The 14,208-nt window shown below is 21.7% G+C and overlaps 8 protein-coding genes across 8 annotated transcripts; 6 read left to right on the top strand and 2 right to left on the bottom strand.

The window, feature by feature from the left end:
- Positions 1-746: 746 nt before the first annotated feature.
- Positions 747-1,912, top strand: PVVCY_1100690 (conserved Plasmodium protein, unknown function; the record flags this gene model as incomplete). Its single annotated transcript, XM_037634522.1, has 5 exons — positions 747-869; positions 1,096-1,180; positions 1,411-1,430; positions 1,589-1,621; positions 1,829-1,912. The coding sequence occupies 5 exons, from the start codon at positions 747-749 to the stop codon at positions 1,910-1,912; spliced, it is 345 nt and encodes a 114-aa protein (XP_037490614.1).
- A 453-nt stretch (positions 1,913-2,365) lies between these two features.
- PVVCY_1100680 (conserved Plasmodium protein, unknown function) lies at positions 2,366-3,388 on the top strand (the record flags this gene model as incomplete). Its single annotated transcript, XM_037634521.1, has 1 exon — positions 2,366-3,388. One exon carries the CDS (start codon positions 2,366-2,368, stop codon positions 3,386-3,388), a length of 1,023 nt encoding a protein of 340 aa, XP_037490613.1.
- A 338-nt stretch (positions 3,389-3,726) lies between these two features.
- On the bottom strand, positions 3,727-4,566 carry PVVCY_1100670 (TATA-box binding protein, putative; the record flags this gene model as incomplete). The annotated part of the gene is made up of 1 exon (XM_008626307.1): positions 3,727-4,566. One exon carries the CDS (start codon positions 4,564-4,566, stop codon positions 3,727-3,729), a length of 840 nt encoding a protein of 279 aa, XP_008624529.1.
- Positions 4,567-5,406: 840 nt separating this feature from the next.
- On the top strand, positions 5,407-6,274 carry PVVCY_1100660 (60S ribosomal subunit protein L24, putative; the record flags this gene model as incomplete). The annotated part of the gene is made up of 3 exons (XM_008626308.1): positions 5,407-5,452; positions 5,540-6,063; positions 6,230-6,274. 3 exons carry the CDS (start codon positions 5,407-5,409, stop codon positions 6,272-6,274), a joined length of 615 nt encoding a protein of 204 aa, XP_008624530.1.
- A 314-nt stretch (positions 6,275-6,588) lies between these two features.
- Positions 6,589-7,536, bottom strand: PVVCY_1100650 (conserved Plasmodium protein, unknown function; the record flags this gene model as incomplete). Its single annotated transcript, XM_037634520.1, has 3 exons — positions 6,589-6,734; positions 6,849-6,963; positions 7,054-7,536. 3 exons carry the CDS (start codon positions 7,534-7,536, stop codon positions 6,589-6,591), a joined length of 744 nt encoding a protein of 247 aa, XP_037490612.1.
- Positions 7,537-8,126: 590 nt separating this feature from the next.
- On the top strand, positions 8,127-9,193 carry PVVCY_1100640 (conserved Plasmodium protein, unknown function; the record flags this gene model as incomplete). Its single annotated transcript, XM_008626310.1, has 6 exons — positions 8,127-8,168; positions 8,414-8,527; positions 8,679-8,728; positions 8,837-8,921; positions 9,014-9,082; positions 9,164-9,193. 6 exons carry the CDS (start codon positions 8,127-8,129, stop codon positions 9,191-9,193), a joined length of 390 nt encoding a protein of 129 aa, XP_008624532.1.
- A 1,010-nt stretch (positions 9,194-10,203) lies between these two features.
- On the top strand, positions 10,204-10,661 carry PVVCY_1100630 (small ubiquitin-related modifier, putative; the record flags this gene model as incomplete). Its single annotated transcript, XM_008626311.1, has 2 exons — positions 10,204-10,387; positions 10,546-10,661. The coding sequence occupies 2 exons, from the start codon at positions 10,204-10,206 to the stop codon at positions 10,659-10,661; spliced, it is 300 nt and encodes a 99-aa protein (XP_008624533.1).
- Positions 10,662-12,615: 1,954 nt separating this feature from the next.
- On the top strand, positions 12,616-13,989 carry PVVCY_1100620 (conserved Plasmodium protein, unknown function; the record flags this gene model as incomplete). Its single annotated transcript, XM_008626312.1, has 1 exon — positions 12,616-13,989. The coding sequence occupies one exon, from the start codon at positions 12,616-12,618 to the stop codon at positions 13,987-13,989; it is 1,374 nt and encodes a 457-aa protein (XP_008624534.1).
- Between the last annotated feature and the right edge of the window lie 219 nt (positions 13,990-14,208).

The raw sequence follows: 14,208 nt of genomic DNA, 5'->3' as shown, positions 1-14,208 counted from the left end.
TTACTCTTTTTTTACTCTTTTTTTTTACTTTTTTTTTCTTTTTTTTTTCTTTTTTCTTTTTATATTTTTTAGTTAATATTCCATATAAGCAATGTTACACACGAGTTCTACAAAAAGAGAAATAAATCGAAAGTTTTTTGTTTTATTTGTATGGCTTGTATATATATGATCTTATTTGAAATGTTGTAATATGTATAAGCGGTTGAAAGGGTACTGAATTTATTTTAATAAATTGTTTTGTTTTGGTCACATAACAATGTGTGTAGAAAAAGTTACTAACCCAATATAGTGTAAATACATATAATCATATTTAAATAAATATATATACATACATATATATACATATATTTGTGTGCGCTTTATCATAAAGTTCGCATTTTTTTATTTGGCATATATTAATTCGATTTTTATTTTCATTGTTTTACCGCGTAATGCTATATTTTTTGCTGAATTTGTAATGTGACATATATATATAAAATGCACTTGTAGGTAACATGCTTAAGCATATTGCTATATTGACAAGCAAAGAGGTATATGCAACAACATACGGTTGTGTAGATTTTTATAAAAAATTCAAAAGTTCATAAAATTTGTTTAAAAAATTATATTAACAAATTTTGGAATATATTTAATTATTTTTTTTTGTTTTGGCGACGTTATTCTGTTTATTTTCCTTTCTCCATTTTTATTATTATAATTTTTTTTTTTAATTTTTATGTGAGCTCAAACGAGACAACTTTATAAAAATGCCCAAATTAAAATCCTTTTTTTTGAGGTCCTTCCTTTTTTTTGTCATAAGTAAATATATTTTGTGCAACAATATGAATTCAATTGGTAAAGTATCCCCATTTATTTTTGTTCAAACAAAGGTATAAAAAATGATTATATCAAACTAGAGAGTTAAAGAAAAGACGGGATGTAATATTTGTTATGTATGTAGAATTGTGTGTGTTTATAATATTGGAAATATATAAACTAACAACATATCACGTCTTAATCATAAAATATATATAATTTTTTGTTATGCATAATGGATAATAACAATTTTATAGTTCTTTATTACTAAATATATTAATTATATTTCAATATTATCAGTCCAAAGAATTAAATGTTGCAACCCCTCCTTACACCGTTTTTAACTTTGCGACCGAAGCAAATTCTACTCAAGATATCATAGAGGGTTAGACAAAAAAAAAATGCACACACAATTGTAAAAATAGTATACATACATATTGGTATATGCTTATTTATCAACCTGTGTATTATCTTCTTTCAAATGAAATACATGCTTAAATTGTTTTTACAAAAGAATTGAGATTTACTTTGGCTAGCTTCATATATGTTATTTATTATGGTTTTTCATCCTGTTGAGTTTTTTTACTTTTATTTATTTTTGGATTTTTTTTATAGACCATCTCAAGAGTAAAGAGGTAACGAAATATGGAAGCACATTTATTATAATAAAAAATGAACAAACTTTAAGCTAAAAAAATATATATGCATGATAAAAATAGCAGAACAGGAATGCCCATGAAAATTTACATTACTACTTTGCTATTACATTATTAATGACATTATTTTTATGTAGAAAAAAGCTATGAGACGATTTAAGCAGGATTTGGTACAAAGATAACACAATTTGAATAGCTTATAAAATAAAGGATATATGACTATATATTTATCCTGAAAAATACATGTTTTTTCATTAAGTCGAATTTTGTGAATTTATAAAATACGAGCCTATGTTCATTCAGTTTTATTATCACATTAAATATTTTCCATTTTTTATTTCCATTTTTCATTTCCTTTTTTTGTTCTACACTTTTAGAGGAACAAAAGGGAGCGTGCTGAAAACATTTTAGCAAATTTGTTGTCAAGCTCTTTGGAGTTTTTTGATGCGGAGGAAAATTAAAGGAAAGGATTATAATTAATGCAGTTAAAATATAGAAAATTCGAAATAACCGTATGAAAATTTTAATATCAACATTGTTTATAGGCCTAATGAAAATTCATATTTCAGCTGACTTTGTCATATATTTTTGATTGCTTATATTTTTATTGTATTACTTTATTTGTTCTTTATTTTGTTATGTAAATTTGGAAAAACAACTGACTAAAAATGAGCCGCAAAAATTGTACACATTCTATGTATGTTTATAATAAGCATGAGTATGCTTTTGAAATGAGAACAAAATAAAAAAATTTATTATACATGTTTGTATGCACAAGTTTTTAGCTAGCTGCTTGAATTATTTTTTTTTTTTTTTTTTTTTTTTTATTTGCCAAACTGCAAAATTAAAACATTATTTTCCAATTAAAAAATGGAACAATAATAAATATGTGGTAAAGAAAGTTGGTGAAAATTATGAAAAATATGCATTTTTTAAAACGGTTTAATGTGTATTTTATACAAATAGGGAAACGTGATTTTGGGGTGAATGTAGAAAAAGGGTTAAAGCCATCCTCTTTAAGAGTAAGGGGGAATAAAAATAATTTTAATGATATAATTAATAAATATTATCCAAATCGAGTTTTAAAAAAGGAAAAAAATGAACTGAATAGAGAGAGTAATATAGATTGTGAAAGTAAGAAGTATTATATATCGGAAAAAGTAAAACGAAAAATGAAATTACTAAATAATCAAAATGACAAATTAAATATGTATAGTGAGCTAGCCATTTTTAATGAAGACAAAAAAAAAAAAAAAAAAAATCAAACAACAGATAGCCCAAATGAAAATATGTCAAATAGCCAATCGATTATAACTCAAGATATTAAAAGAGAAGAAGGAAATATTGAAAAAAAAAATGAGACATTGGAAATTTCGAAAGAAGAACATGATATACAAAAATATAAAAATAAAATACACAAAAAAATATGGATAAGTCTTAAAAAAAATAATAAAAAAGATTTCGAATATTATTATGATATATTAAATAAATATCCATTAAAGGATGAAGTTTCATATAGTATTTTATTACATGGGAAAATAATTATATCTGATGGACAATCTTTAGAAGAAAGTTTTAATATACTAAATGAAATGAAATTTAAAAAAATCCATCCTTCTTTAATACGGTTTAATGAAAGATTATTATGTAGTTATGTTGAATTAACAAATTTGAATTCTAGACCACACATAAAACAATGGGTAAAAGTTTTGAGGTGTGTTTGGTTTACCTCTGCTTTAGTTAAAGCTAGGCGACAAAAATATATTTTAAGGAATATTAATAATGCGAAAAAAAATAAATCAGTCGAATTAAGCAATTTTAAAAACATTTTCAACATTCATAATTTAGCTGCATTATATGCTGAAAATAAGGATCCCCTAACTAAAGGATACAATGAATATCTTCAACATGACCAGTTAATAAATAAAACTGTATAATTGTAAATTAGTAGTAGTAAAAAATATGGCTCATATTCTTAAAAAGGCTCATAAGTTTATGTAGCCATTTTGTCCATGCATATAGACATTTTTTTATAGAAGAAATGGATAATTAAAATATTGGTAAAGTTTATGAATTATGCAAAAATAAAAAATACACCAAACAAAAGAGACATAAAACTTATCAAAATTAACAAAACAAATGATGATAAAAAATTAGGATTATAATTTAAAAGAGAAAACTGAAAAAAATACTTTTTATGATTACATAAACAAAATAAAATGTGGAAAAAAAGTTAGTAATAGTTTTTGTTTTTGCTTTTTTTTTGTTGAAAATATTAACTTTTATATTGTACTAACACGTTGTAAATATCTTGAAAAACAGTGTTAAGTTTTTGTAGAGACTTACAACCAGTGATAATAATTTTTCCAGAAACAAAAATTAAAATAACTGATTTTAAATTAGAAGTTGGTTTATATCTATAAACTAAACCTGCAAAAAGTTCAGGTTCATAATTACAATAGTCTTTATGATCATGAGCAAGCATTTCTAATCTGACTGGTATATTACAATTTGCACTAGCAATTATATTTTCAATTTTAAAATTTTTTAATCTAATATTTTGATTAGTAACAAATTTAATAATTTTCCCAATTTTTTTACATCCATTTATAGAGTCTGTTTTACTTTTTGTGCCAGTAAGCATTATTCTTCCATTTTTAAAAATAAGTGCTGTACATTTAGGGTTATTAATTCTAATAATAAGAGTATTAATTTTACTAGGATTATATTCTGCACTTTTAATTGATACAGCTACAAGCCTAAGATCAATTTCGGTATCTAAATTTGCTGAAGATATTATATTATGTATTTTAAGTGGTATATCTTTATGAATTAATTTATTTTTTATATTAGATGATTTATTATCATCATTTTCATAATTTTGAATATCTTGTATTATTTCTAAATTATTTTCATTAATTATGTTATTTTCAATTTGGTTGTTTTTATCAGAACATTTTTCTACATCATTTCCGTCGTCACATTTTTCTGTTATATTATTTTTTTTTAAAAGCATACTAACTTTATTTTTATTATAATCATAGTTATCATCTTTCAAATGATTTTCTTCCCTTAAGAAGAAATATGGATCGTTTAGACCATCGTTTTCTTCCATTTGTTTGTTTATTTTTTTTTAAAATGGCTTCATATGTATTAATATTATTACATGAATGTACTAGTTATATATAATATACATATTTTTTTTTATCAAACTTGCTATTTTCATTCTTATTTTTATACCTATTTTATATGCTGTAACTCACACTATTTATTTTAAAAAAAAATTATTGGAAAAAATATGCATAATATTAGGTAGAGAAATTTTTAAGTAAAAAAAATAGCATTGAAAAATATATTGTATTGGGTTGTATTATATAGGTTATGCTTATTTTTTTTTTGGAAAAAATAAATATTTCAAAAAATGGGAAAAGTTATTTTTTTTCTATATTATAAGTTATAAAAATTTAAAGTATCATAATTAATATGCATTATTAAAAAGGGGGAAAAAATTATATATATTTTTTTATATAAATATATGTAAACATATGTAAGCATATGTAAACTTAGCAAAATATTCCCAAAGAACGTTGTTATAAGCTGCCTATAGGATTTAGTGATCATAAAAAAAGTGCATAATTATTATGATATTATTAATCTAAACAAAATTATAAAAAAATTAAAAAGTGAAAAAAAAATAGATAATATAAATTTTGGCTTAAACTGAAAACTGCATTTTATTTCAAAAAAAATACAAAAAAATGTAGTATAAAAAATATTATTGATTTTTTTCGCTTTGCTGTTTTTAATAAAAAAATTTTAATTTATTCCTTGTTTTTGTTACATATATATTTTTTATATAATTTCCAATTATTGTTGTTTTTCTATTCCATCATTTTCAATTTGGACTGTTGATAAATTGCTTACTTTTTTATTTTATCTTTTTCTTGATGATAAAATGAGGATAGATAAATGTTGGTATTGCTCGGGAAACATATATCCAGGTAAGAAAAGGGAATCAGAAAATGTAAAAAATGTAAAAAATTTATAAAAATTTATAAAAATATATACCTAAAACTTCTTATTGGCAGGGCATGGAATACACTTCATACGTAATGACGCAAGAGTCTTCCGGTTTTGTCGTAGCAAATGCCATAAACATTTTAAGGCAAAACATAATCCACGTAAAGTAAAATGGACAAAGATATATCGTAAAGAAAGAAACAAAGAGCTTAATGAGGATAAAGTATTTGAGTTTGAAAAGATTCGTAACGAGCCAATAAAATATGATAGAAATTTATATATAAAAACAATTAATGCTATAAAAACAATTGAAAAGATTAAAGAGAAAAGAAAAATGTTATTTTATAAAAATAGAATAAAAGAAGTATCTGATAAAAAAATTAACTTATCCTTAAATTATATTAAGAAAAATCCAGCTTTATTAAAAAATACAGAATTTGAAAATATACATAAAGAATTAATTGCTATGAAACAAGAACATGTAGACGTTACACTAGTTAGAAATAATTTTGAAAGTGATGAAATTATTAGGATGGATGAAAATGATGCAATTAAATTTTCTTCAGACATATTCCACGAACAAAATGTACAGGTAACCATTAGACTTTCCAAAAATTTGAAAAATATTCTATAACTACAAAATATGCAACAGTTTTATTTTTTCATATTTATAAGAAAACTTGTTATATTGTTTATTTTTATGATATATATATAACTTATATGGATATATCCTTTTTCTATTATTTTTTCCATTGCAGAAAGAACGAGAGCAACGAGAGAATACAAATATGGAGTTTGCTTGATCCATTTTATCAAAGGAAATGAAATACAAACAAATTTACAAGCTTATATGCTCTTCTTATTTTTTTAAAAATTTTTCAATATTATTTATCAACAAATTATTACATATTTTTTTAATTAAAAACTGTATACAAAAAATATAAAAATTTTTTAAAGTAAAATTGATTAAATTGTCAAAATAAACGAAAAATATTTTTCGATAAGGGCAAATACATCACTTAAAAAATTAAACAGTTGGAAATAAAAATACAAAAAAAATATTATTTTACATGTATATAGAAATAGGAATATACATGATTATTCAGTTTTTTTTTCCTTAAAACAATATTGAATTTTTCTTTGTTTTATTTTCTGTTGGTAGCTTTATAAATATACTAGAAAAATTCTCTTTTATTGTCATAAAAAAGAAATTTGCAATATTATATCCGTACATAAGACTTAACAATCCATTTGGATTTTTATCTATAAAAAAAAAAAGTAAAATAGTAAAAGGGTATATATAATAGTTTAAGAAATAAATGGATATATGCTCATTTTTAGACAACATAATTAAGTGTATTAAAATAGGGAAATTACCTGATGCTTCTATTTGGACATTTCTTTTAAACCACTTATTTATGTTTATTTTGAAAAGTGGTATTTCAACATTGACATTAAAAAGGATTATAAATGATAGAAAAATGATTGAAATCTGTAAAAAAAAATAAAAAAAAAATAAGGATAGGACAGGGATATGATATTAAAAAAAATTGTGTTTTACTTTTTTTTTCGATTTCCTTACACATATTTGTCTTCTGAGAATACTGACAACTTTATCGGTTGATGAAAAAAAGTCTAATAGTGCATTCCATGCTAAAATAATATAGTTATTTTTATTTTGTTCATGAAGCTGTTGCATATATGTGTTTAACTGTTGTTCTTCCTTTAAAATCTTTCTTGTATATTTGCCATTTAATAATAATAAATCATAATTATTTAAATGGCTATTTTCTTTTTTATTTCGTTCTATTAATTTATTATACTTTTTTATCTTCAATTGTAATTCTTCTATATTTTTACAAATGTCCAAATATTCAGGAGATTTAAAATGCTGGCAATATTTTTTTAGTATTTCGTTTTGTAATTTTTTCAAAAATTTTATAACATTTTTATTAGTAAAAAATAGCCATATTAAATAGTAAGTTGCTTGAACAAAAACATACAAAAACAAATACAAAGTTGTATTATGAATAAAATGTATTTGATCACTGGAAGCATGATTCATTATTTAAAAAAAAATAATAAAATATAGTAAAATACACAACTATGGGTGGAAATATATGGAAATTTTTTGTTAATAAGTTAGGGTAATCTTGAAGAATAATGCTTTAGCTGAATTTTAAAAGACGAGCTAGCTGTAAAATCACCTTAACTTAATGGCAGCATTTATTAGTTTGAGTTTATTGGTATACATATGTATGTTTATTTATAATTATATTTTACTTATCCATTTGTTATGTTATTATTCCATTTTTTATTTTCCAAAAATTATATGGGGTAAAATTGCAAATATCTTAATTTTATTCAAATTTACTTTGAAAATATTTCCAAATTTGTTCATAATTTTTTCATACATTTCCGTACTTTTTTTATTACTTGTTCATAATTTTTTTTTTTTTTTTTTTTTTTTTTGGAACTGCATACTTTTTTTATTCCATGTACATATATATTATATATAATTATATGCATAGCCTATCTACAAAAAAAAATGTATTTATATATAAAATACACATTTAATGGATAAAAATGCTTAATATATATTTATGTCAAAATTAATAAAAATATTATTATAATTGATTTTTATATGTAAAAAAAATGGAAACAATGAATGAAAATCAATTAAATTCCTTGAAAAGGGTATGTTATATTTTGATTTTTAATCATGAATGTGTTTTCATTCGCAAGTTGTTAAAATTAAGGAACATAGTTTCTTTAAATTTGGATATTTTTGTCTATATTTAATTTGTTTTATTATAATAAGATCAAATTATAATGTACTTGGATAGACATTTGTTTGTTTGCTATGTGATGTAGTTCATATTACATGTTATTATTAACATGTATGCTCATATTTTTATTAATTATTATTTTTTTTTTCATAGTTGAAGGACATTTCAAGAATAATTGAAGCCACATTACAACAAAATAACAGAATAAAAAGTATTTTGGCAAGTGAACTATATTTTAGGAAAAAATGTGAAGCATCTATAGAAACAGTAATTTTTTTAAATATGAGGATAAACTTTTGTTATTATTAATTCACATTTTATATTTAGAGAAAAAATAAACAGTCTATGGTCTTTATTTGGCCATTTTTTTACTTTTTTGGGAGTATTATATTTTCATTATTTGTTTTCATTTTTATAGATAAAAAATAATACAGACGAACAAGAGTGCTATAGGAAGGTTTCGAAAATGTAAAGATTAAAACGTTTTAAAATAGGGTGTTAAAGTGAAAATAATTATTTTGGTTTACTATTAAATAATTCGGATAAATTATGTACCGTTCATATTTTTTTTATTAGCTTTATTAGGAAACCCAAATCAGTTTTAGCAAAAGAACTTGATGAAGAGCTAGCCGAATATGACAAATATAATCCTCACCTAGTTGTTAGTTATATAAATATTGAAATGAATCAATCATGAAAAATTTCAAAACATATTTCTATAGACATTTATGCAACATTTTTTTTATAATTCAGGATTTGAGAAAAAAACTTGTGGACAAATTGTCAAATTTGAAGGAACAGTATTTACAGGCACAAGAAGCTGTAAGTCTCTTTCTTTTTTTTTTCATAAATTTCACGTAATATTTAATACTCATAAAATACTATACATATTTTTTGTTACAGATTGAAAAAGAAGCTAGCCAAGCTAATTAAAAGGCGATCAAAAATAGCCATCCGACTATACTACCATATTAATATGGACTAGTATTATTAAAAATATAATATTCCACAATTATATATTATGAATATTAATGGAAAGGAAAATATAAGGGAATACAAACTCAGTAAATAATTAGCCATATATTTAGAAAAGACCACTAAAATAAATATCTTTCTATTATTGTATAAATTTTCAAAAATACACACAAAAAAAGAAAATAGTTCTTAAAAATTATTCAATATTTATAAGAATGCTTATTTGCAATAAAAAATTGTAATAAAGCTATAAACAAAATAATATGAATTCGTCTATATATTATAATTTTTGACTGCTATATTAAATATTTTGTGCATATTTTTATATATCCCCTTAATTTTGTGTACTTTTTTTATATGGATATATTTTTTTCTCTTAAAAAAACCATTTTTTTCTTTCATTTTTTTGAAATTAAAAAAATATTTATAATACAAATGAAGTGTTTGAAATTGTTTAAGAAAATAAGAATGAAAGAGTAAAAAAAAAGAAAAACTCTCATAAAATTTTCGCCTTTGCTTGAAATTTTAAAAGGTTTACATACATAATAAAAGCATAAAATATTTATAACTACGTACAGTATTAGTACATAAAAAATATAAAATAGTATGCAGCATATTATTTATAGTTACGTAAAATAATAATACACAAAAAATATTATATGTACGCATATTAGTTGAATTTTCCTTTTGTATTTTAAATGTTTTAGTAAATAAAAAAATAATTTTCAATACATAACATAAATTTTTTTATAAACTTGCATATGCAAAAACTACTTATTAATAAATGCTATTTATTAATTATTTTATATCGATTTTTAAATGTTAAAAAAAGATATATTCTTTAATTTATATGTAAAATAACATATATACAGTATATTTTCCATCGAAGAAGATACATTTTATAGTATAAACTTTTCAAAAAATATAAATTATATATAAAATAGTTATCACCAATTCATATAAACAAAATGGCAGATGATAATCCACCAGCAAATAATAATGGAAACTCAGGGGCTACTCAAGGTGAACATATTCAAGTTAAAGTGCGATCACCTGATGGAGCAGAAGTTTTTTTTAAAATAAAAAGAAAAACAAAGTTAGAAAAATTAATGGAAGTTTATTGTAATCGTCTTGGTCAATCAATAGAAGCAGGTATGTATTTTTAAAAAAAGAGACCAACCATCATGTTTGAAGTGTATGAATATGTCATGTTTTTTTTCATATTTTTTGTACTTTTTATATGAATACTTAATACCCATTTTGGATTCTCAAACTTTATTACATATATTTCTTTTTCCCAATATTTATAGTCCGATTTTTATATGACGGAGACCGAATACACGGAGAAAACACGCCTGACCAACTTGGAATTGAAGATGGTGATGTCATTGATGCAATGGTGCAACAAACAGGGGGATGCTTATAAGAGCGTATAGGCATGTATATAATCAAACATGTGATAAATAATATTAAAACATTATAAATATATAATAAAATAAGAGAAAGAAAATCCATACACATGTAAATAAACAGAACTTGACAGTTTTAGTATTTTGATCCATTTCAAAAATAGAGCAAATTGCTCATATAATTAATACATATATATAATATTATGAAGAAATATAAGCCATACAAAAGAATAAGACATATTTTATATTATTAAATTGATTAGTTAGGAATAATGAAATTGCGCATGCTCCCGTTGATATATCAATATGTATACTATTTAAAGCCTTATCATTTTATTTTCTTCCTTACACATTTTAAAAAGAAAATAATAATAAATGCTGTAACATTATCATTTTTTGTGATTAATACAGCTTTACATTTATACTAATACATGATCATCCATTTTATATGCATACAGATATTATTAATTGTTTTTTTTTTCTATAAATGCATATATATATGCATAGCAATATTTTAGCTTTTGTATATTTTTAAATATTAACATGGTTTTTCCACATTTTATACAGCTTTATAAATGTTATCGAAAATGGAAATCAATGTATTTATAAGTCAGTTATTAATCTTATTAATTTTTTTTTTTATTGAAACCTTATAAATTTTTTTAAATATATTTTAAAAAAAAGTTAGCATATTATTACAAAATGTATAATATATTTGTTGAACATTCATTTGGTACATGCTTAATATAGCGACTTAGCTTTATGTATATAAGACTTATGAATGTCTGTCTACACACCGAGTGAAAGTTTTATCAGGTATTGTATTTAACAATTTTAAAAGAAATAAAAAATGCGTAAATAGCATGAGATCTCCTATATAATAATACAATAAAAAAATATATTTTATTTTCCTTTAAAGATATAGCTGCTTATAAGTTTGCCGATTTTAATTAATTACCTTTTTTACTTAAATCAGCAATTTTTATTAAATATGTATATGTCTTTTTATAATTATATATGCTGACAATTATTTTATATGCACGCATGCGTGTGTGTGTGTATGTATATATAGATAGGAAAGGGAATTATTTTAAAATATTTTTTATTTTTGGAAAATATTCATATATAAGCCAAAAAAAAAGATAAGAATATTTAAAACAAATTTATATGGACAAGGTTAAATAAGCTTTTAATTATTTTAATACAACATCATTTGAATATAAAGATATTTTTAAAAAAAATGAATGAGAGAAAAATAGAAATAATATAAATTTAACAAGTATAATCGCTTTTATTTCGACAATAACATACAAATTATAGAAAGGGAAAAAAAAATATATATTATATGTTGTTATTTTTGAATGTAGAATAGGTATATAATTTTTATTTGAAATATTTTTATAAAATAAAAAAGCATGCTACTACATTAAAAATTTTATTTTATGTTTTTTTTTATGGTTTTTTTTATGGTTTTTTTTTTTTTTTTTTTTTTTTTAAGTTGATTTGCCAATAATTAATGTTGATATTTTAAACATTTTAAATATTTATGAAAATAAAAAAAGTAAAATCCATAAATAAATGCGCATTAAGTCCACTTTGGTTTTTAACACATTTTGATACTTAAGAGTGGTATGGCTATGTTGTATTCCTATTTTATATGGTTAAAAATTTAAACATTTTTAAATATTTGAAAAAATTACAAAAACAAAAAATACATAAATAGCAAGATTTAACACGTTTTTATATCATAGTAAAACAAGACACATAAACACAGAAATATATTATATACATGTAGTCAAATGAATATGCATTAAGTATTATATATAAGAATAAAACAACAATTATAAGATAGGATAAATGTATTAACTTATCTTACTTTTAAAGAACAAAACTGTTGCATAATAGTACGGGTGTATATACACTATAAATATATAGCTAGCCAATTTTATTTTATTATTTTTTTTTTTTAAAATGAAATTAGGGAAATTTTGGCTGTTTATAGCTTTAGTATATGCAGTTACTACTAACTTAAAATGTGAGCATGTTGATAATAAACAAGATGATATTAATAATACAGTGGGGACTAGTAATAAGATTGATAATGTAAATCGAGAAAAGATTTTAGAAAACAATATTAATGAAGCACATAGAAAAATTAAAGAGTGTGAAAATAAAAAAAATGAGCTAGCTATTCAAATTAAAAGCGTTCAAAATAGTTTATATGAAGATATAGAAAATAATAAGAAGGAATTAAATTTGTGCATATCTCAAATGAATGAAAATGATAATTTTTTAAAAAAGTGTAAAGAAAAAGAATTAAAACATAGTGAAGAATTGGAAAACATAACTAATGAATATAATGAGAATTTAAATAAAAAAGAAAAAGAAATAAAAATTTTGGAAGATAAAATAAGTAGATTAGAAATTAAAATAGCTAATGCTGAATATAAATTAAATAATTGCAGTAAAAAATATGACAATTATTATTTTAATAATAGATATGATGAAGCGGAAAATTATTTAATATCTTATAATATGATTAAGGGATATTATTATAAAATTTATAAAATATATAAAACATTTTATATCATAATAATTGAAAATACATTTTTATTGGAAATATTTAAACAAATTTATATTTTATATTTTGACTTGATTAAATATGCAAAAATGTATGGTACTTTGGCAATTGGCATAATATATGATCTTTATGAATTTATACTAAACAATACAATAACAAGTACCCTTATAAATACATATAATAACAACATTTATAAATATTATCATTTGTTTTTGAAAAATAAAATTAATAATATCTTATTACCTAACTATCGTTTAGTTATAAAACATATCAAGAATATAATCCCGATATTAATAACATTAAAGGAAGCCTATTTTAAATATGTAGAATATTTTATTCAAAAATTAAATATAAATGCAGAAAATCTAGTAAACAAATTAAATACAATAAATCCAGAATTAAAGGGAGTAATACCTATTGGTTTACTTGATCAAATAATATTTTTAATATTTTTTACAATCGTTAATTTTATTCATATATATATATTGTTTTATATTATATTTATATCCTCTAAATATTCTATAAAAACTATAATATGGTTATCAGGATGGGCACGCTTTTTTATTTCATCTATATTACAATTCACGATTTTTATTTTGACATTACCAATTAGACCTTTTATATCAAAGAGGGATAATAAAAATAGGAAGACATACCGAAGACATGATGATCATTCTTATGATAATTCAGAGAGACTATCATATCAACAACATGATTATAAAAAACTATATAAAAGCCAGAATGCATATCAAAGAAAATATTAAATTATTTTATCGAGTTATAGTGTGTAAATAATTAAATAATTAATACACACAGAAATTGTGTGTGGAAAAAAATTATTTTTCGTATTGATAATTTGTAATTACAAGACCAGTTAAGGTATTATGCTAGTCTATTGTTAAGTTATAAATAATTTTAATAGGTATTAAGTTTTATTTTTTTTGTATATTTATATATTTTAGAAAATGGTTGTTGATTTTAGA

Source organism: Plasmodium vinckei (genome assembly GCF_900681995.1).
Source record: "Plasmodium vinckei vinckei genome assembly, chromosome: PVVCY_11".
Classification (NCBI taxonomy): domain Eukaryota; phylum Apicomplexa; class Aconoidasida; order Haemosporida; family Plasmodiidae; genus Plasmodium; species Plasmodium vinckei.
Note: the sequence above shows the minus strand (reverse complement) of the source record. Positions and strands in the feature narration are given on the sequence as shown.